A 21,555-nucleotide genomic window follows, 5' to 3' on the forward strand; every position below is an offset into this window, starting at 1 on the left:
GAATGGTCACTCCCACTAGCATAGTAAACAATACCGAAATAACCTACAGGATCATTGGATACACAAATAAACTATAGGGGGTTATTTTGTACCCAGTGGAAGAGATATAGGCTTATTTCCTGTCTCAGTTGAGGCCAGATTGTAAGTTGAGATGTTTCTCAATAACTTCCTGGTGGCTGTCGGACTCATGGGAAGTTCGAATTTCACCTGTTGTTGTCATGTCTGATCGTGTTTGGACCCGCCCTGAGCATGTGGGTTTCCAAACACAGCATCTTCGCCAAAGTGACTAATTTTCTTCACAGGTGAGAATTAAGATGGGCTCAAACAATAATACATAATTGCCTTATTGGTTTCAAGGCCTTTTCCTCAGGTACGTCCAGTCTGTTTGCATCCACATATTCTATGCCAATCAGCATCTAGAGCTGAATTAAAACCATTCAAATCATCTTGCTATTTGTTCATAATTCAGAGCGTTCTTGCGCTCAGGCTGGGGATGGACCTGCATCTTTGTTGGCCTCTTCTCCTCAGTACACAGATCCCTCTTTCTGCGACACCTCTCTCGGCTGTGGGTGGGGTTCCCGGAAGCTCCTTGATGTCCTTGAGAACTCTACAGGGAGCTGCTACGAGTCCTTCCGTGCTGTAGATGTCCAGCCCTACTACTACAAGAGGCAGCAAGCAATTGTATGTGGGAAAAGGCTATGAGGTCTCCGATGACATCTTCTTGCGGTGTCTCTGCTGCCTACTGTTGGCCAAGGAGGCCGTTCTCAGGCCCTACCCGATTCTGGGTGGGCCTTCGGGGACCCCACTGCAGCGGCTCTTCTTGTTCTTTGTCATCCTGCTGGGCCTCTGGGTGTTCTTGCTTCTCAGCGTTCCACACACAGATCCTAGGAGGGGCCCTGAGGTGTCTCAGCTAGAGGGCCCTATATCTGGACTGGTACCACCGTAGACCCAGGTGGTATTGCCCTGGACTCTTAACCAAGAAAGGAGAGGGTTAGGCCTGAGTGAAAGAGGGGGAGAAATGGTTGGAGCCATACACACATCTCAAATAAGTGTAGGCATGATTTTTCCCTTTGTCCTTTTCATGAAATAGTAGAGCTAATTAAACCATATGAACAGAATTTCAAGACCTTTTTAAACTGTCAGTTATCCACTTATTGTACTTGAGAAGACATTTATGAACTTGTCTACAAGCAGTTTTATAAAGGAAAGGCTTCATAAAATTAGTTGGCTGTCTCTCAGACCTGAACATATAGCACTGATTACATAAGGCTGTTTATTTTTGAACATATGCATCTGACAGTGCAAGTAATGTAAGTAAGAAGTTCAATTGTGGTTCTGAAAACCAGACTAAATGAACGAGCGCTAAACTTTGCATAAGCACAAATGTTGTGTCACATAATTGGATAATACATACCAAACAACTTCAACGTCCTGTCCCACCCCAAGTCAGCTTTAATAGAATTATTCCAAAAGCTCCAGGCACAAAAAAAGCTAAAATGAATTACAAGTCTAAAACAAAATGTATATCATGAGAATGAATGAAAAGGTATCTACTGCACTATTGGAGCTAGGAACACAAGCATTTAGCTATACCCACTATACCATCTGCTAAATATGTGTATGACCAATAGCAATTGAGTTACCTTTCTGCGTGTCACGACCAAATTCACATAGAAATATGAGTTAGAGCAGTCACTCATTTAAAGCAAGCCTAATGTGTAGATGCTTCACATTTAAGTTTTTACTTTAGGTACATTAGCTTCAAACACAATATTTTTGGTTATTGAAAATATATTTCACAGCGGTTTAGAGGGTACAATGATTCTCTACACCATATATTTTGCTTAATTTCAGTTTGACAAAACAAGCAATTAGAATTTTAGCAACCAGGAAATGGCAGACCAATTGCTGTATAATGCAACTTAAAAAAAAAAGGTAAAAGGTGTGATACAAACTGTTGAAATACAAGCTTAAATTGAAGTTTTTAATCTGTGAAAAATAAAACGAGTTACAACTAAAATGTTCTTTCTTCCTGAAAATAAATACAAACAAATCATGTCTAGGGGATGACGACCATTGATTACTTCATTTAATCAAATAAAAAAAATGCAGTTTCTGAATCAAACAAACGCACTGCCAGAAAGACTTAGCTATAATTTAGAAGGAAAGTTTAGTGCACACCGAAAAATAACATTACTTCCATAAAATAAAAATACAAAATGGGAAGGAGGTGAACAATATATACAAATGGCAAAGGCAGTAGTGAAGAAACATGCTGTGTGTCTACTGGCGATTAAAAAAAAAAAACGAGACATTTTCTGCACGACTTTACCCTTTTATAGAAGATTCATTTCATACTAAACTCAGAGGACAAGTTGAAACAGATCAGGAAGTGGAAAAAGGCGGGATTTCTGATGTGATGGTATCCAGTGGCTGCCAGTGACAGTTCATGAGAGAATCGTAGAGCTCCTCGCTCCTCTCCATGTATTCTGTGTTCAGTGCATCCACATCCAGCTGAGGGTTGGGGTCTGGCAGGGGGAAAAAAAGAAAAAAGTAAATAAGTAAATAAGCCAACAAGCCAAGGCATTGGTCACAGCAGGGATCTTCAAGGCATTCCTTGTCAATCACCAAACATTACTGTAAAAAAGAAAGAAAATCTATACACTACCGTTCAAAAGTTTGGGGTCACTTAGAAATGTCCTTGTTTTGAAAGAAAAGCAGATTTTTAGTCCATTAAAATAATATCAAATTGATGAGAAATAGTGTAGACCTTATTAATGGTTGTAAGTGACTATTGTAGCAGGAAACTGCAGATTTTATGGAATATCTATATTCCATAAAAGCCCATTATCAGCAACCATCACTCCTGTGTCCAATGGCACATTGTGTTAGCTAATCCTAGTTTATGATTTTAAAAAGGCTAATTGATCATTAAACAACCCTTTTGCCATTATGTTAGCACAGCTGAAAACTGTTGTTCTGATTAAAGAAGCAATAAAACTGTCCATCTTTAGACTAGTTGAGTATCTGGAGCATCAGCATGTGGGTTCAATTATAGGCTCAAAATGGGCAGAAACAAAGAACTTCCAATTCTGAAACTCGCCAGTCTATTCTTGTTCTGAGAAATTTCCAAGAAACTGAAGATCTCGTACAACGCTGTGTACTACTCCCTTCACAGAACAGTGCAAACTGGCTCTAACCAGAACAGAAAGAGTGGGAGGCCCCGGTGGACAACTGAGCAAGAGGACAAGTACATTAGAGGGTCTAGTTTTTGAAAGACACCTCACAAGTCCTCAACTGGCAGATTCATTAAATAGTACCCGCAAAACGTCAGTCTCAACGTCAAGGAAGAGGCGACTCTGGGACAGGTTAACCTGCTATGGCTGCAATCCCGATATCGGGATCGATATGACAACTACTAGTGAAAATAGAGGGCGCCAAATTCAAACCACAGAAATCTCATAATTACAATTCCTAAAACATACATGTGTCTATCATTTTAAAACTATTCTCGTTGTTAATCCCACCAAAGTGTCCGATTTCAAATAGGCTTTTCAGCGAAAGCACTACAAACGATTATGTTAGGTCATAAGACAAAAAGTGCTTTTCTTTCAAAAACAAGGACATTTCTAAGTGACCCAAACTTTCGAACGGTAGTGTGTGAGATATAGGGTGGTAAGTGCACTTGATTCTTCAGCCCTAGCACCGGGAAGGCAAAGTGATCCCATTTTTAATAATTTCATGTGACTGAAAGTAGAACGCCGCCTATCCGGCAGGCCAGGAGGACAAATCAAGTACACCTATAGGCCTAACGCAGGCCAATCAGATCACCGTGTCTGCAGTTTCCACGAGCCATAGACTAAAAATAAACATTGAACGCACAGAAAAGTTGATACCGTGAGATAAAACTTAAAACCATGACTAGCGAGAGACTCAATGAATATAGCAAAGAGCTGCTGTTTTTATGGATGGTTATGGTTAAGTTACTCAGCAAAGTGAACACTGTTATAAGCAATAAAATGCACGTTCTCCCAACTTCCTCTCGCGCTACAACCAGCACTGCAGCCACAATGAATAAGTATAGCAAAGTGTTCCGATAAGCTTGGGTTATTATTAGTGCCTTGTATTTTTCAATGTCGAGGAATATTTCACTTTCTCCAGTCATAGGAGTAACATGAATTGGTGCATAAGGCAGAAATAATGCAGTGTGACTTGAGTGTAGCATTCAGCTGGAAGACTGTGCCCCCTTTTCTCAGCGGAGGGAGAGCCAGTGAGTCAGGTAAGAGGCAGCCTCACCGCTGTCCGTCCCTCCCCGACCAATTACCATTACCAGTGTGTTGATATACCTCACATTTGTTTTATATCATTTCAAAATGGTCTGAGAAGAACATTGGCAGGGCAATTCAAGCATAGCCAATATGGAGTGATAATGTATTGCGCCTACTCAAATCAAATCAAATGTATTTATATAGCCCTTTGTACATCAGCTGATATCTCAAAGTGCTGTACAGAAACCCAGCCTAAAACCCCAAACAGCAAGCAATGCAGGTGTAGAAGCACGAACAAACCTCATTGCTACAGAACTGTTAAAAAAGTGTAAGTCTTAAAATTTAAAAAATTCAAATTCTGAGCGGTGGATCTCGGCTTGCATTTTGACTCAGAAAAGGTTGGTGACCAATGTTTTACAGGGTCAATGTAACAGAGTCAGGCAATGGTAACAATACATTTAACTTTTTCACACTGGAGTTCCAAATATCTCTAACGGTCAACCCCGCATGAGTTGTTTTATGCACGTAATGTCAGAATGCACTCACTGTTCCAAAATGTGATTATTACGCAACAGGACAGTTAACGCGTTGCCTGCCAATTAGTTTCAACTGGTCAATTTCAAATTATTTTCTAACGGTTTGAATTGGTGTGTACTGCCTCATTAATTGACAGAAGTCGTCCATCTTAGCGATGTGGACAATTTATGTTTGAGGCTTTACTTAGCCAGATAAACTTCTCTTCGAGGAGAGCCCACCGCACTTCACTCATGTTAGCGCAGATAAAGTATGCATATATTTGTGCAGTCCTGCAAGAATTGGAACACTTTCTTGCTTGCGCTCGCTTTGCATTCCTTGTTGTTTTCCTTATACATAATAACCTTCGACATGTGTGCATTCCTTATTTAAGTTCCTTATTTTCTGTATATCGTGTTGTCGTTTCTACTGTTGGCGCATAATGTATGTATGGAGCATAATGTATTTACAGTTTTATTCTCGTTTTCAATTACTGGTGACAAATAATGTATTCCGATTATTGCGTATACTGTAATGGACAACTATGATGTGTGTAAAATACTTTTTGAAGGTTGTACTGATTATAATGAACTAAGGTATTTGCCAGCTATGTGTTGTGCCATGTTTGTATACATTATATAACGCATTCTGGGTGTCACGTAATCGGTCAGACCAAAGATGGTATAATGACTTGAAGGAATGGTTCACTCATCTTTCAGGTAAACTTCCGTTAGTGAATGAAGGGAATGATCGTAGACGACACACCCCCCTTCAACATGCATACTATAAATAGACCAAACTCATCTGGTCTCCTCATCTTTGGCTGATGCGGGGGAAAAAAACAAGCATGGCGGCGCGCACAAACTAGCCATCGATTTCTAGAAAGTGTTTTACTCAATTATTTTGATCAATGGTGAGCTCACCTGTGATGTGATTAATTATAAGTAGTAATTGCTATTAACTAATTCATTTTGTAGTTTGTCAGCCGAGAGTTATAAAAATGTGACTGGTTGTTTTATTTCAATCTTTCCTCAGAAAGCGCTAGGACAAATGTAGCCCACATTTTTCCGGTTGGATGATTGTGTTACGCTGTAGCTACTTCTGTGAATGTCTGAACATTGTATCCAAAAATAAACTGCTCACATTCTGAACATAACTTTGTACGGACTGTGTTTGTGCAAAATGTTTCTGAAAAAAAGTGGCCAGCTCATCATTCGAAACTGGACGTTCTAAATAAGCTTTCTAATCACAGTCTGATCATATGCTACAGGGACCACTGTAGAGCGATCACACCTGTGTTGGAACGTGTGAAAAGGTTAAAAGAAACAAATAACTTATCTGCAGCACATTGCATTTCCCTTTAGTACATATAATAGGATAGTGAGGACTTACCTTCTGCTGCCTCTTCTTCAGGCTCATCTGTGGACTCCTGTGTTTGCTAATGGGAAGAACAAGACAACTGAAATTATCATTGTGAACCGTTGAAGATGACTGTTAGCAATCATTTTTTGACACATTACATTAAGGGATAAGGTACGGGGGAAATTATGAGGGGAAGATCCCAGGAGCTTGTCAAGAAGCCTTACCTCGGAGGAAGTCTGCATGTCTGTGGGCATGGGGGGCATGCCAATGGGAGGTGGGGGTCCCATCATCCCATGGGGGCCTGGAGCAGGGTACCCTCCATAGGGACCATAGCCACCATAGTTATAGCTGTTGTACTGGTCATAGCCCCAATGAGGGTAGTAGTTCTGGTTGGGTTGTTGATAGTACGGCTGTTGGTAATTGTTGTGGTAGGAGTTGTGGTTCTGGTTGTTATAGCTGTTCATTTTATGGCTAAAAAGCAAGGAAACATGGGGGGGAAATTATGTTAGGTTCAACGGATGTCAAGTTAGGAGGACAATCATGCATATGAGATCAACTTTCAACAAAGAGTGACCGGCATGACACGAATCAAATAATTTCCACAGTAATAGAACCATACCTCTTGTTCACAGCTATGCTGATCCTGATTGGTTTCGTCCCCAGGCCTGTGGCGTTCTGACACTCATCGATGGCTTTCTTCTGTTCGTTCTCGTCCCCAAACTTGATGAAACCATAACCTCTGCGAGACAAAGCACAACACTAAAACCCTGAGCACACATTCTCTCCGGGCTCACCTTATCATGCTTATCAAACACATAATTGATTAGAAAACAAAAATGGTATGGTAGAACTGAAACTTGTTGTTTTACTTTTAATATGAAGTAGCATCACTTCAATTGTGAGTTGCTCTTGCTTACCCTATATGGGGAAAACAATAGTTTTAGCATAAATGTCAGAAACAAACCTTTTCCAGTATTTTGGGGAAAATATACCAGCGGTGAAGATACGCAAGACACAGATATGTCTCCACACAATCCAATTAAACAAATACATTGTTAAAAATGTCATGTGATTTTACAAGGAATTTAAATGTAATGAAATGTCAGATTAATCCATCTGAAGCAGAAATTACATTCAAATTGTGTTCAAATCAGGTGGTGCATTACCAGCATCACCAAATAACATGACTATGTCTGTTCAGCGCTCATACCTGGAGTTACCATACTGATCAGAGACCACTTTCCCTCCTTTGCAGGAAGGGTACTTCTTCAGGAAGAACTGATGGAGCTGGTAGTCATCCACCTCTGAAGACAGATCTCCGACAAAGACTGAAAATTCCAGGCTGAGCAGAGCCATGAGAGGGACAGAGAGCAAGAGAAATAGCCAAGGTGTACTAAGTTACCAACAACAATGCATCTAGCGGTTTCTTTTGTTACAATCACTTTTTCTGTAGGTGGAAAATATCACAGAGCAGTGTACATAATAAACACACTGCTGCAGGTTCCAACAGAAGAATGCCTCAAAATGAGGAAGAAAGTTCAAAAGGCTTACCCAGCTTCTGGCCGTTTCCCGTAAGTTGCATAGTTTAACTTAAACTTTCTGGGCTATACAGGAAGAAAGAACAAGCAATCAAGAACCTTCAAAGACAAATGCGTGTAGTAAGGACATATTGCTAGAAAATAAAGAGTATATTAGAAAAGGACATTTTATTTGGTTTTACATACCTCCACCACCCAGTACAGGCTTTATCCCATTCGTCAGTTAGTTCCTAACAGAGTTTATTCACCAGCTTCAAACAAAGTAAATTTACAAACAGCCTCAACCACCACCATCAGGAAGAAAACGGAGCTCAGTAAATTGTCTGTCATGTAAATTTGAGATATTATGTTCCATCAACCTCAAATTAAGGTGGGGGCCAATGATAGTGAAGCTCCGCTATCCACAACACATTTTGCAAAAAGCATCAAACTAAAACGAGAGGGTGGTTGTCCACTAATACATCATCAGTAAGTTGTTTAAATGAACTACGAATATTAGAAATGTCAAGCATATAATGAGTGCTCACCGGGTTTGATCCAGGAACAAGCTTCCCATTCAGTCTGTGAACGCATCGGTCAACGCTGGCTTCGTCTGCCATTTCCACAAAGCAATAGCCTGCCGATCCTCTGTAGCACAAGAGATTGTATTAGTGACAATATGATGCACCCACAATTTTAGAAACAGGACAGAAAAAACCCAATGTGGGGTAATAATATCCCACAAATACTGTATTTTGGAATTTCAGTATCAATTCACAGCGCTGTGGTAAGTAAACTAAGTACTTCACTGGAATTACACCAGGTGGTTCTAGAACAAGTAATGTTTTAGGTTTGACTTTGTAGCTGATGGGGTCCAATTATATTGTATTTTGATCAGTGACAGATGCACATTTGGGCATGTATTGGCTTGATCTATGTACAATGCCACAGTGTGTATTACAAACTGGTCAGTGGCCTACTTTCAAAGAAGGAAACAAATGCTACACTAGCCCATTCATATATGCTAACTACCATTAGCGCCTACTGATTAAGGCATTATCCCCAGGGGACTTTCAATTACACTAGCTCTAAATGTTAAAGAGTAGGAAACATGAGTTTTTAATAACCAAAGTAACAGTGTGGTCTGGTTATATTAATTAACCTATTTGAGGATATGTTCTGAACTTTTTTTCGACATCATATGGAGGATCTACTCTGTGCTAGTAGATGTGCTACTGAGTTCGTATGCCAGCTAGCTCAAGCTGGCAAATGTTACTCATAACTCATGCTCTTCACAGGCTTGTTATCTAGTGGGAACCTGATAGCATTGCAGGCTCTGGTGCCTTCTTGTTGTGAAAATCATGCCTGCTTGCTCTAACTGCGTAACAGTGGTACCTAGTCTATTCTCCTTTTTGTTTTGTCAACTTTTAGGCTGAAAACCCCATGGAGAGAAGGGTTTGAGAGCTAGCTAAACATGATATCACTCACTACATTAAACACGTCTGTGATTAACATACCCCGTTACTCTGTGGGTAATGATCTTAACACCATACGCCGTCTCGCCCATAGTGCTGAAGGCCTGTTTGATGAAATTCTCATCCATGTATGGGTCCAGCTATAAAGAAAATAAAAAAGATGATTGAGTAGTTGTCTGTAAGATATACACTTAAGCAACAAGGCCAGAGAGGAGGGGGGGGGGGCATTTGGCCAATATACCACGGCTAAGGGCTGTTCTCATGCGCAAAGCAGACTGCATGGACACAGTGCTTAGCAGTGGTATATTGGCTATATAGCACAAACCTCTGAGGTCACTTATTGCTATTATAAAACTGGTTAGCAACATAATTAGAGATGTAAAATGAGATGTTTTGTCATACCCATTGCAATTATAAACCAGGTGGTTCAAGCCCTGAATGCTGATTGGCTGAAAGCCATGGTATATTTAAGCAATAAGGCCTGAGGAGGAGTGGTTTATGGCCAATATGCCACAGGCACCTCATGGGTTTGTGATAGATGGCCAATATATCACGGCTAAGGGCTATGCCCAGGCACTCCAGAGCTGCGTTGTGACTAAGAACAGCCCTTAGCCGTGATAACGTTATATTGGCCAAATACCACACCTCAGGTCTAATTGCTTAAAATATCCCATTCATATCCATGAAATGTACAAACTCAAGCCAGGAAATTGAGATTAATGTAGAGAGAATACTGATAAATAAGTGATATACCTACCTAGCTAGCCAAAGTGCTAATGTGGCCAAAGAATTACATACAACAAATGTTAACCCACATTTCAGCCACCCAGAAGTAGCAGTTATTAGGTGCTAGTAGTAACTAACTACTACTAGAATATTACAAGGTGCTGCCACAGTAACGTCAGGGCAGCATCAACATAACGTTAACAAGCAAACGTTAACCAAACTGTCGGGAACGTTAACGTTACTTTAGAAAAGTAAACACTGCGAATACACCATTGACTGTATTTCTTATCCTGTTTTTAAAATAACACCATACACATTACCGTTATGTCTCCCAAAAAGTTGTTGTGCGGTATCTAACGTTAGCTAACTAACGTTAGTAAATTACGTTGCTAAAATAGCTAAATTAGCTAGCTAAAACAATTGTCTGTGTTAAAACGTTTGTTACCAGTAACGTTACTGCAAAATTATTCAAAAAGAGCGAACATACATCACCCATCCAAAGGCTTGTCATTCTGTTGAACATCTTGGTGGTTTATTGTCGGAGGGTCTCCAAAAAATGCGAATATGTAAGTTAGGTAGCTTCGTTAACGAAAGGCTGGCTAATAACTAACGTTTGCTAGCGCCTCCTCACGAAACTGGCGTTGTTTCAAATGGCTGCCTCGTGAAATTATGCGAGGTTTTCTTCTTCTACTTCTATCATATATCATGACATATGGCGGTCCGCAAACCAACTTTAAAAGTGCATGCCGCCACCTACTGTACTGGAGTGTGGGGTCAATCACAGTTTACAACATTTCTAAATCCTACCTAACTCAATACTTCTGAGAAAATAAAAAAGAGCCCTACTAACTTCTAATAGATGCTCTCCCATCCCCACCGGCTCTGACACTCGCAGCATGTGGCAGGGCTTGCAAACTATTACAGACTACAACGGGAAGCACAGCCAAGAGCTGCCCAGTGACACAAGCCTACCAAACGAGCTAAATAACTTCTATGCTCTCTTCGAAGCAAGTAACACTTAAACATGCAGGAGAGTATCAGCTGTTCCGGATAACTGTGTGATAACGCTCTCCACAGCCGATGTGAGTAAGACCTTCAAACAGGTCAACATTCACAAGGTGGCAGAGCAAGACGGATAACCAGGTCAGCATACGCTGACCAACTGGCAAGTGTCTTCACTGACATTTTCAACCTCTCCCTGTCTGAGTCTGTAATACCAACATGTTTCAAGCAGACCACCATAGTCCATGTACCCAAGAACACTAAGGTAGCCTGCCGAAATGACTACCCGGCCCGTAGCACTCACGTCTGTAGCCATGAAATGCTTTGAAAAGCTGGTCATGGCTCACATCAACACCATTGTCCCAGAAACCCTAGACCCACTCCAATTTACATACCACACCAGCAGATCCATAGATGATTCAATCTCTATTGCACTCCACACTGCCCTTTCACACCTGGACAAAAGGAGAATGCTATTAATTGACTACAGCTCAGCGTTCAACACCATAGTGCCTTCAAAGCTCAAATCAAATTGTATTGGTCACATACACAAGATTAGCAGATGTTGATGAGAGTGTAGTGAAATGCTTGTGCTTCTAGTTCCGACAAGTAATCCAACAATTCCCCAACAACTAACTAAAACACACAAATCTAAAGGGGTGAATGAGAATATCTACATATAAATATATGGATGAGCGATGGCCGAGCGGCATTGGCAAGGTGCAATAGATGGTGTAAAATAGAGTACATGCAGTTGAAGTCAGAAATGTACATACACCTTAGCCACATACATTTAAACTCAGATTTTCACAATTCCTGACATTTAATCCTAGTAAAAAAGTCCTGTCTTAGGTCAGTTAGGATCACCACTTTATTTTAAGAATGTGAAATGTCAGAATAATAGTAGAGAGAATGATTTATTTCAGCTTTTATTTCTTTCATCACATTCCCAGTGGGTCAGAAGTTTACATACACTCAATTAGTATTTGGTAGCAATTGCTTTTAAATTGTTTAACTTGGGTCAAACGTTTTGGGTAGTCTTCCACAAGCATCCCACAATAAGTTGGGTGAATTTTGGCCCATTCCTCCTGTCAGAGCTGGTGTAACTGAGTCAGGTTTGTTGGCCTCATTGCTCGCACATGCTTTTTCAGTTCTGCCCAAAAATTGTCCATAGGATTGAGGTCAGTGCTTTGTGATGGCCACTCCAATACCTTGACTATGTTGTCTTCAAGCCATTTTGCCACAACTTTGGAAGTATGCTTGGGGTCATTGTCCATTTGGAAGACCCATTTGCGACCAAGCTTTAACTTTTGGGGTGCTTTGCTGCCTCCTGCAGGATGATGCGGCCACTCCCGTGCTTCATGGTTGGGATGGTGTTCTATGGCTTGCAAGCCTCCCACTTTTTCCTCCGATGGTCGTTATGGCCAAACAGTTCTATTTTTGTTTCATCAGACCAGAGGACATTTCTCCAAAAAGTACGATCTTTGTCCCCATGTGCAGTTGCAAACCGTAGTCTGGCTTATTTATGCCGATTTTGGAGCAGTGGCTTCTTCCTTGCTGAGCGGCCTGTCAGGTTATGTCGATATAGGACTCGTTAGACTGTGGATATAGATACTTTTGTACATGTTTCCTCCAGCATCTTCACAAGGTCCTTTGCGGTTGTACTATTGTTTGAACAGATGAACGTGGTATCTTCAGGCGTTTGGAAATTGCTCCCAAGGATGAACCAGACTTGTGGAGGTCTACAATTTTTTCTGAGGTCATGGCTGATTTCTTTAGATTTTCCCATGATGTCAAGCAAAGAGGCACTGAGTTTGAAGGTAGGCCTTCAAATACATCCACAGGTACACTTCCAATTGACTCAAATGATGTCAATTAGCCTATCAGAAGCTTCTAAAGCCATGACATCATTTCCAAGCTGTTTAAAGGCACAGTCAACTTAGTGTATGTAAACTTCTGACCCACTGGAATTGTGAAACAGTGAATTATGAGTTAAATAATCTGTCTGTGAGCCTCCCAGGTGGCGCAGTGGTTACGGGCGCTGTACTGCAGCGCCAGCTGTGCCACCAGAGACTCTGGGTTTGTGCCAAGGCTCTGTCGTAACCGGCCGTGACCGGGAGGTCCATGGGGCGACGCACAATTGGCCTAGCGGGTTAGGGAGGCGTTGGCCGGTAGGGATATCCTTGTCTCATCGCGCACCAGCGACTCCTGTGGCGGGCTGGGCGCAGTGCACGCTAACCAAGGTTGCCAGGTGCACAGTGTTTCCTCCGACACATTGGTGCGGCTGGCTTCCGGGTTGGATGCGCGCTGTGTTAAGAAGCAGTGCGGCTTGGTTGGGTTGTGTATCGGAGGACGCATGACTTTCAACCTTCGTCTCTACCGATCCCGTACAGGAGTTGTAGCGATGAGACAAGATAGTAGCTACTAAACAATTGGATACCACGAAATTGGGGAGAAAATGGGGGGGAAAAAATTACAAAATTAAAATAAATAATCTCTCTGTGAACAATTGTTGGAAAAATGACTTGTGTCATGCACAAAGTAGTTGTCCTAACCGACTTGCCAAAACTATAGTTTGTTAACAAGAAATTTGTGGAGTGGTTGAAAAACGAGTTGTAATGACTCCAACCTAAGTGTATGTAAACTTACGACATCATCTGTACATATGATATGAGTCATGGAAGATATGTAAACATTATTAAAGTGTCATTATTTAAAGTGGCATTGTTTAAAGTGACTAGTGATCCATTTATTAAAGTGGTCAGTGATACCTGTTTAGCAGTCTGATGGCCTTGAAATAGAAGCTGTTTTTCAGTCTCTCGGTCCCAGCTTCGATGCACCTATACTGACCTCGCCTTCTGAATGGTAGCTGTGTGAACAGGCAGTTGGTCAGGTGGTTGTTGTCCTTGATGATCTTTTTGGCTTTCCTGTGATATCGGGTGCTGTAGGTGTCATGGAGGGCAGGTAGTTTGTCCCCGGAGATGCTGTGATACAGCCCGACAGGATGCTCTCAATTGTGCATCTATAAAAGTTTGTCAGGGTTTTGGGTGACAAGCCACATTTTTTCAGCCTCTTGAGGATGGAAAGGTGCTGTTGAGCCTTCTTCACCACAAGCCCACTATTGTTGTGTCGTCTGCAAACTTGATGATTGAGTTGGAGGCGTGCATAGCTACGCAGTCGGTGGTGAACAGGGAGTACAGGAGGGGGCTGAGCATGCACACTTGTGGGGCCCCAGTGTTGAGGGTCAGCGAAGTGGAGATGTTGTTTCCTACCTTCACCACCTGGGGGCAGCCTGTCAGAAAGGCCAGGACCCAATTGCACAGGGCAGGGTTGAGACCTAGGGTCTCCAGCTTGATGATGATCTTGGAGGGTACTATGGTGTTGAATGCTGAGTTGTAGTCAATGAACAGCATTCTTACATAGGTATTCCTCTTGTCCAGATGGGATAGGGCAGTGTGCAGTGTGATGGCGATTGCATCGCCTGTGGACCTGTTGGAGCAGCATGCAAACTGAAGTGTGTCTAGGGTGGCCGGTAAGGTGGAGGTGACCTGATCCTTGACTAGTCTCTCAAAGCACTTCATGATGACAGAAGTGAGTGCTACAGGGCGGTAGTCATTTAGTTCTGTTATCTTTGCCTTCTTGGGTACAGGAACAATGGTGGCCATCTTAAAGCAAGTGGGGACAACAGACTGGGATAGGGAGCGATTGAATGCTCTGAGGACGTGGCTAGGAATGCCGTCTAGGCCGGCAGCCTTGCGAGGGTTAACATATTTAAATGTTTTAATCACGTCGGCCTCAAAGCGGGCAAAGAAGCTAAGGACCCTGGGACTAAACACCTCCCTCTGCAACTGGATCCTGGCCACCCCCAGGTGGTAAGGGTAGGTAACAACACATCCGCAACGCTGATCCACAACACGGGGCCCCTCAGTGGTGCGTGCTCAGCTCCCTCCTGTACTCCCTGTTCACTCAAGACTGCACGGCCAGGCCCGACTCCAACACCATCATTAAGTTTGCTGATGACACAATATTTGTAGGCCTGATCACCGTCAACGATGTGACAGCCTATAGGGAGGAGGTCAGAGACCTGACCGTGTGGTGCAAGGACAACAACCTCTCCCTCAACGTGATCAAGACAAAGGAGATGATTGTGGACTACAGGAAAAGGAGGACCAATCACGCCCCCATTCTCATCGACGGGGCTGCAGTGGAGCAAGTTGAGAGCTTCAAGTTCCTTGGCGTCCACATCACCAACAAACTAACATGGTCCAAGCACACCAAGACAGTCGTGAAGAGGGTATGACAAAACCTATTCCCCCCCAGGAGACTGAAAAGATTTGGCATGGGTCCTCAGATCCTCAAAACATTTTACAGCTGTACCATCGAGAGCATCCTGATGGATTGCATCACTGCCTGGTATGGCAACTGCTCGGCCTCCGACCGCAAGGCACTATAGAGAGTAGTGCGCACATCCCAGTACATCACCGGGGCCAAGCTTCCTGCCATCCAGGACCACTATACCCGGCGGTGTCAGAGGAAGGCCCTAGAAATTGGAAAAACTTCCCCAAGCCATTAGACTCCAGAACAGCTAATCAAATGGCTACCCAGACTATTTACATTGCCCCCCCCCCCCCGGAACGCTGATGCTACTCTCTGTTATTAACTATGCATAGTCACTTTAATAACTCTACCCACATGTACATATTACCTCAATACAGGTGCCCCCGCACATTGACATTGACTCTGTACGGGTATTCCCTGAATACAGCCCTGCTATTGTTATTTTCTGCTGCTCTTTAATTATTTGTTATTCCTATCTCTTACTTTGTTGGGGGGGGGGGTATCTTCTTAAAACTGCATTGTTGGTAAAGGGCTTGTAAGGTATTCGGCGCATGTGACAAATAAAATTTGATTTGAAAATCCCTTCCAAAGCCCCCCAAGCTCAATGACCCAACAATTCAATCTTTCCCTCTCTTCAACAATGTTTTAACTAGGCAAGTCAGTTAATAACAAATTCTTATTTACAATGGCATCCTACCCCGGCCAAACCCTAACCCAGACAACACTGGGCCCTATGCTGCTCCCTATTATGTCCGTTTGTAATACAGCCTAGAATTGAACCAGAGTCTGTAGTGGCACCTCTAGCACTGAGATGCAGTGCCTTATATCGCTGCGCCACTCAGGAGCCCCAATATAACAATACCTGCTCCACCATTTCATCGACCACACACTCCAGACATAAACCATTCACATTCTTGACAACCAAATGTCATGAGTTCAATGTACAATGTTCTAAGTGCAATCGAGCAAACACCACCTCGTTGTTCCTAATCTGACCTTTGAATTTTTGTCCACCGACCTTTCTTTGGAGGGCCTATAAATGCTAGCCTTATGCTCAGAGTCCCATCTCTTCTGTCACACATCTATCAAAATGTCTCTGATCTTACATTTGGCCTCATCTCTACCCAGTGGACATTCATATCAATTATATCTTGTTTCAAAGCTCTTTCAGCTAACTGGTCTACAATTGAATTCCCTTCCACACCCAAATGTGCTGGGATCTAGCAGAATCTCACTACTACACCCATTCTCTCAATTCTCCATAATAATATTAATACCGCCAACAGAAGGTCACTTCTATTAGATTTACCAGATTATAAACTATTCAGTACATTCAGAGAATCTGAGTACACTATAATTCTAACAGGTTGTACATCCTCCACCCACTGGAGGGCAACTATTATCGGCAACAGTTCAACTGAGTATACTGACAGTTCATCTGTTAGTCATCTACATACAGTATATGCATATCAAATTCAGGAACGTAAACGCCTGCTCCTGTGTGCCCACTATCTGTGTCCTTGGGTCCATCTGTGAAAAGCAGTAAAAAAGCATAAAAACTTATATTAATGTAATTGTAAACTAGTTTTCCTATATCACTGACTTCTGACCAATCTTTCATTTTCTCTACCAAGGTTAGATCAACAACAGGATATGGTAGTAACCATGGAGGATCACCCCCTATTACCACAGAAGGGCCAACCTCCAAATCCCTCAAAACACTCTCATCGGCACGCTTTCCAACTGTCCAACCAAAACCACTGCCTTGTCTACTAGTATATTCCCAACAGTCATCTAGAACAGTAGCAGTGGGATGCTCAACCTCACAGCCTTTAAACCTAACCCAATAAGCAAATTACATGTTTTTGACGCCGTATATCCATAGGCATCTCATCTGACTCCACAAGTAAGGCACATACATATGTTGATTTAAATGCACCAATACATATCCCTAAAGATATATACTGGATTCTGTCCTGCTTCTGAAGCCGTCTTTGTCGCTGTTCCATAAACTATACACCCATAATCAATTGTAGTCCTGATAAGAGCGCTATAAATATCCATCAACGATTCTGTCAGCACACAATTCATAAACAGAGACTGAGCGCATAATATTGACCGCCTTCTTAGACTCTGTTTCAACATTTATGATATGATCTTTCTATGTATATCACTCATTGAACCATAGACCCAAATATTTGTTCTTAGAAACCCTCCCCATAGGCTAGCCATACAGAAACAACGGTATATTATCAGCACCTTTTTTATTCGAGAATAACATACAAAACTTCACCACTGACAATTTAAAATCACAGTCAATCATGTTTCAACCTTCACTATAGCTTGTTGAATAGATTTGATCACATGAGAGACATTCCTTCCCCTCTTCCAAATAGCTCCATCAGCATATAGGGTAGCCGCAATAACCCTACCTACATTCGAAAACACATCTTTAATCATAATGTTGAACAAAATAGGACTGATAGCACTGCCTTGAGGTATACCATTGTCAACTCCATAGTCATCAGATAAAATGGATCCAATTTTAACTTGAAAAGAGCGATTAAATGAGAAGGCCAAAACCCAGTTATATAATCTCCCACCAATACCAAGTCTTTCCATCTTAATTAATAGGCCTTTTCAATGTCAAAAAAGACAGTAGCCATTACTTCTTTCATGACCAGAGTTTTTTCAACTTCATTGCTCACCTTTACTAATGCACCCAAAGTAGATCTACCTTTACAGAATCCACTTTGACATTGACTCAATAAACCTCTATGTTCCAGGAAATATGACAATCTATTGACTGTCATCTTTTCTATCAGTTTACACAAGTTTACACAAGTGCTATTGGTCTATAACTATCAGCACATGAAGGGTCCTTTCCAGGCTTTACAAAAGGTATTACTGCACATTTCCAACCAGAAGGTATAACCCCCAATTCAAGTGGACTTGCTTCTTCCAGTCATCTTCTTCAACATAGACCATACATCCCCCCAGCTCAGTACCCCTGCCTATTGTAGAGCAGAACTGTCTCCGTGTATTTATCTTCACAGACTCAATGACCCTTTGATCCTTTGGAAATCAACTAGACTCACAGGAGTCATATTCCTATGCAACACTCTGTAAGCCCTATTTCTTTCTTGAATAGCTGCAGTGCACTCTTCAGTACACCAAGGAACCACCTTCCTTTTCTCACCCACTTCACTCACTGGTACATATACAGTACAAGTCAAAAGTTTGGACACACCTCAAGGGTTTTTAAATTACCCCCCCCCCCAGCTTAGCTGAAGCTCCAGGGACATGACTTGTGATTTTCTTCCCATTGAGAGTTTTCATGTTTAGAATCTTCCCTTGTTGAACATGGTCAGAACAAAATATTAACAGCCTACCATTACCAATGAACCGGGATAATGTGACTTCCCCGATCTCTTTCTTAATGGCATTGCTTAATCGAATAAGGTCTATATGAGACCCTGTGGTCACATCAAACATGATTACAACTTTCCACTCTGACACATTACTTTTGTTTTTCACTACCTTCACCCTCTTCACGTTCTCAACACTATAACTGCCAATGCTGTCAGCAGCGCTTATAGCAGAGACATTCTTTTTCCTTTTCCTTTTCACCACAGACCATCCAGGTCCATGACTTTCGTCATCCCCACCCATACCATCGGAACTATCATCCATGTCGACCACAGTCCAGCACAGCTGTTGCTAAAACCGCCTACCACAGTATAGAACAATGGATTATATATTTTTTGCTTCCTTGTTTGAAGTTGAACCTCGCTCATCCAAGTTTCTGCATCTCGAAAGGTCATGAAGTGATGTCGAAGACCACGCCTCCGGAAATTCCAATAAATGAACTTGCAAGAATTGACAAATCTTGTTTCCATCCAATTAGATTTCAGTGGGAAATTTGCAGAAAGTGATTAAAGCAACTTGGGATCTGGCCCTTTCATCTCTACTCTATCGACTTAATTAAATTAGTTGTGGTGGCAGGAGTGTTCTTTAACTGACTTAACAATTTATTTACCTTTCTCTTCCCACAGATTTGAACATACTGGACTGGAGCAGTCTGAACCTTTTAGCGGTTGCCCTTCACAACAGTTTACCTGTGGGACGCAGCCCAGGGTGACATAGTCCTCCTCGCGCTCCATCTGCAAAGTTCATGTAAATGTCTGAAGTGAACACCCAGTACTCATCTAAATATTTGGCTTCATTGCAATGTTATGGTGTTGGGGAGAATAATTTGATGCTTTCTGTTTTTAATATTTCACCTGAATTTGACTTACCGTAGTTGTGGGATGTGGAGAACCAGAAGTGTCTACGCAGCATGGCCAGCCACACTGCCAGAGTTGCCAGCCTGAGTTGGAACGATTATATTCTCTCCAGGTAAAGAATCATGTCTTGAATGTCAAATTTGGAATAGTCAAGTCTCTGTCCTGCCTGGATCTTTTGTGATACTTATGCTCAAGATGTTCTATTATGTCTGAACAGGCAGCTCAATTCTAATCTTTTTCCCAATTATTCATCTTTTGACTAATCTGATCACTTCATTTGTCAACTGAGCAAAAATAGCATTAGTGTTTAAACATTTTATGCTTTGTTTTTTCAAGAGGCTCCAGATCGGGTCACATCCACCACCATGTGAGGGTAGCCGACCACTTCACCATGTCTGGGCACTCTCAGGATGTGTGTGGGCTGAAGTGGTCCCCTGACGGAAGATACCTGGCCTCTGGAGGCAACGACAACCTGGTGTATGTGTGGTCAGGTGTGCAGGATGGTAGTGGCCAAGGCAGCAGTTCTGTCCACTGCTTCAGTGAGCACCAAGGAGCAGTCAAGGTGAACACATTTTGAACTTAAAAAATATATTGCTGCGAAATTTGAAACTACAATGTTTTTAATTGAAGGAAGGAGTTGTTTGTATTACATGACACTTTGCTGCACACTAATTTCTCTTACAAAAATGTTTTAGGCTTTAGCCTGGTGCCCATGGGAACACAACATTTTTGCTTCTGGAGGTGGCACCAGAGACTGCCACATCTGCATCTGGAACGTCAACTGTGGCTCCTGCATCAATGGTCTGGACACTCAGTCTCAGGTAACTGCACCCACCTTGAACTCTAACAAAATGTACCTTGACATTACCTCCAGGGCCTTGCTCAGTCATAGCAGCATGTGTATTTGCATACCAGCCATTTTTGAAGTTTTACTTTTCGTAACTGCTATGCCGTATGATCTGAAGGTAACTAGTGTTCTAATCTGCCTTAAAGATCTCCTCTTTGATGTTTGCGCCAAACTTACAAGGAATTGGTCTCCAGCCTCGGATATTCCCACAACAACGTAGTCGTCTGGTAGTACCCCTCCTTGACTGAAGTGGCAGAGCTCAATGGTAAGTGTCAAATCAAATTTTATTGGTCACATGCAGATGTTCTGGCAGTGCTTGTCTGAAACTGCTATTCATTCACTATGTGTAAACATAACGGCTCTGTGCAGTTGTCATTAATGTCAGTTGACATTGTCTGACGCTGTTAGTCTATCGCAGTCCATCATACTTCTCAAATTCTCCAACTATCAACCCATTCAAATTGAGGACTCGTACCAGAACTGCATTGGTTGGGAATTGTGGGGAAGTCCGTGTTTGGGCTGTGTCTCTTGCAGATGGTCTCGGAGCACACATTTCAAACTAACCTTGGATTTATTCAGGTGTCGAAAGTTTAAAACAAACTTTAAACTGTTTTTATCCACCCCAGGTCATGAGGACAGACTGCTCGACTATTGCCACTGTAGCTGGTGATGAAATTGTCCGGTTCTGGAAGAGCTTTGCGCTGGATCCAGTCAAAAAGAAGGCAAATGAGATTAAGTCCACTAGCAGCATTATACACACAGCTATCCGATAATGGACTTCTGTATTGTTTTAAGTTACGGATCGCCTCTGAATTGTGTACTTTTTTTAATTAATTGAAAAATATTTTCTTGCCTTTGAATATTTTGCTGCCACTTGATAATGATTAACTAGTGTTATTGCAAATACTGTTAGGGCACTCAATGTTATTTGTAACCTTTAACTAGGCAAGTCAGTTGAGTTCAAAACCTTTTTCATTATTTTCTAGAGTGCATAATATTGGGCATGTTGCTGACTCAGCACAGTTCCTAGAACTTCTCCAATAGCTATTGCAGACAAATTCGGGTATGAGTAATGTTCAGTGTCAAACAATGAATGCAATTTACCAGACATCCCCTCTGATTACCCTATGCTGGAAAGCAACAGGTGAGGCCTGGCCTGGAGGACCCTTATCAAGAATGCTGCTGTCTTGTGCCTCAAAGTAATGACTGAGTTGGTCAGTG

General features: G+C 42.0%; 1 protein-coding gene and 2 pseudogenes across 1 annotated transcript; 2 read left to right on the forward strand and 1 right to left on the reverse strand.

Moving 5' to 3' along the window:
* Window positions 1–249: 249 nt before the first annotated feature.
* Window positions 250–995, forward strand: LOC115114850 (fat storage-inducing transmembrane protein 1-like; annotated as a pseudogene).
* A 434-nt stretch (window positions 996–1,429) lies between these two features.
* On the reverse strand, window positions 1,430–10,522 carry LOC115114482 (tRNA selenocysteine 1-associated protein 1-like). The gene is made up of 9 exons (XM_029642744.2): window positions 10,349–10,522; window positions 9,178–9,275; window positions 8,209–8,308; window positions 7,695–7,747; window positions 7,354–7,485; window positions 6,763–6,882; window positions 6,368–6,614; window positions 6,174–6,219; window positions 1,430–2,528 (listed from the first exon to the last, which is right to left on the reverse strand). Exons 1-9 carry the CDS (start codon window positions 10,382–10,384, stop codon window positions 2,386–2,388), a joined length of 975 nt encoding a protein of 324 aa, XP_029498604.1. The 5' UTR covers window positions 10,385–10,522; the 3' UTR covers window positions 1,430–2,385.
* A 235-nt stretch (window positions 10,523–10,757) lies between these two features.
* On the forward strand, window positions 10,758–21,474 carry LOC115114851 (cell division cycle protein 20 homolog; annotated as a pseudogene).
* Window positions 21,475–21,555: the final 81 nt, after the last annotated feature.

Source organism: Oncorhynchus nerka, linkage group LG9b (assembly GCF_034236695.1).
Source record: "Oncorhynchus nerka isolate Pitt River linkage group LG9b, Oner_Uvic_2.0, whole genome shotgun sequence".
In the NCBI taxonomy this organism is placed as follows: Eukaryota; Metazoa; Chordata; class Actinopteri; order Salmoniformes; family Salmonidae; genus Oncorhynchus; species Oncorhynchus nerka.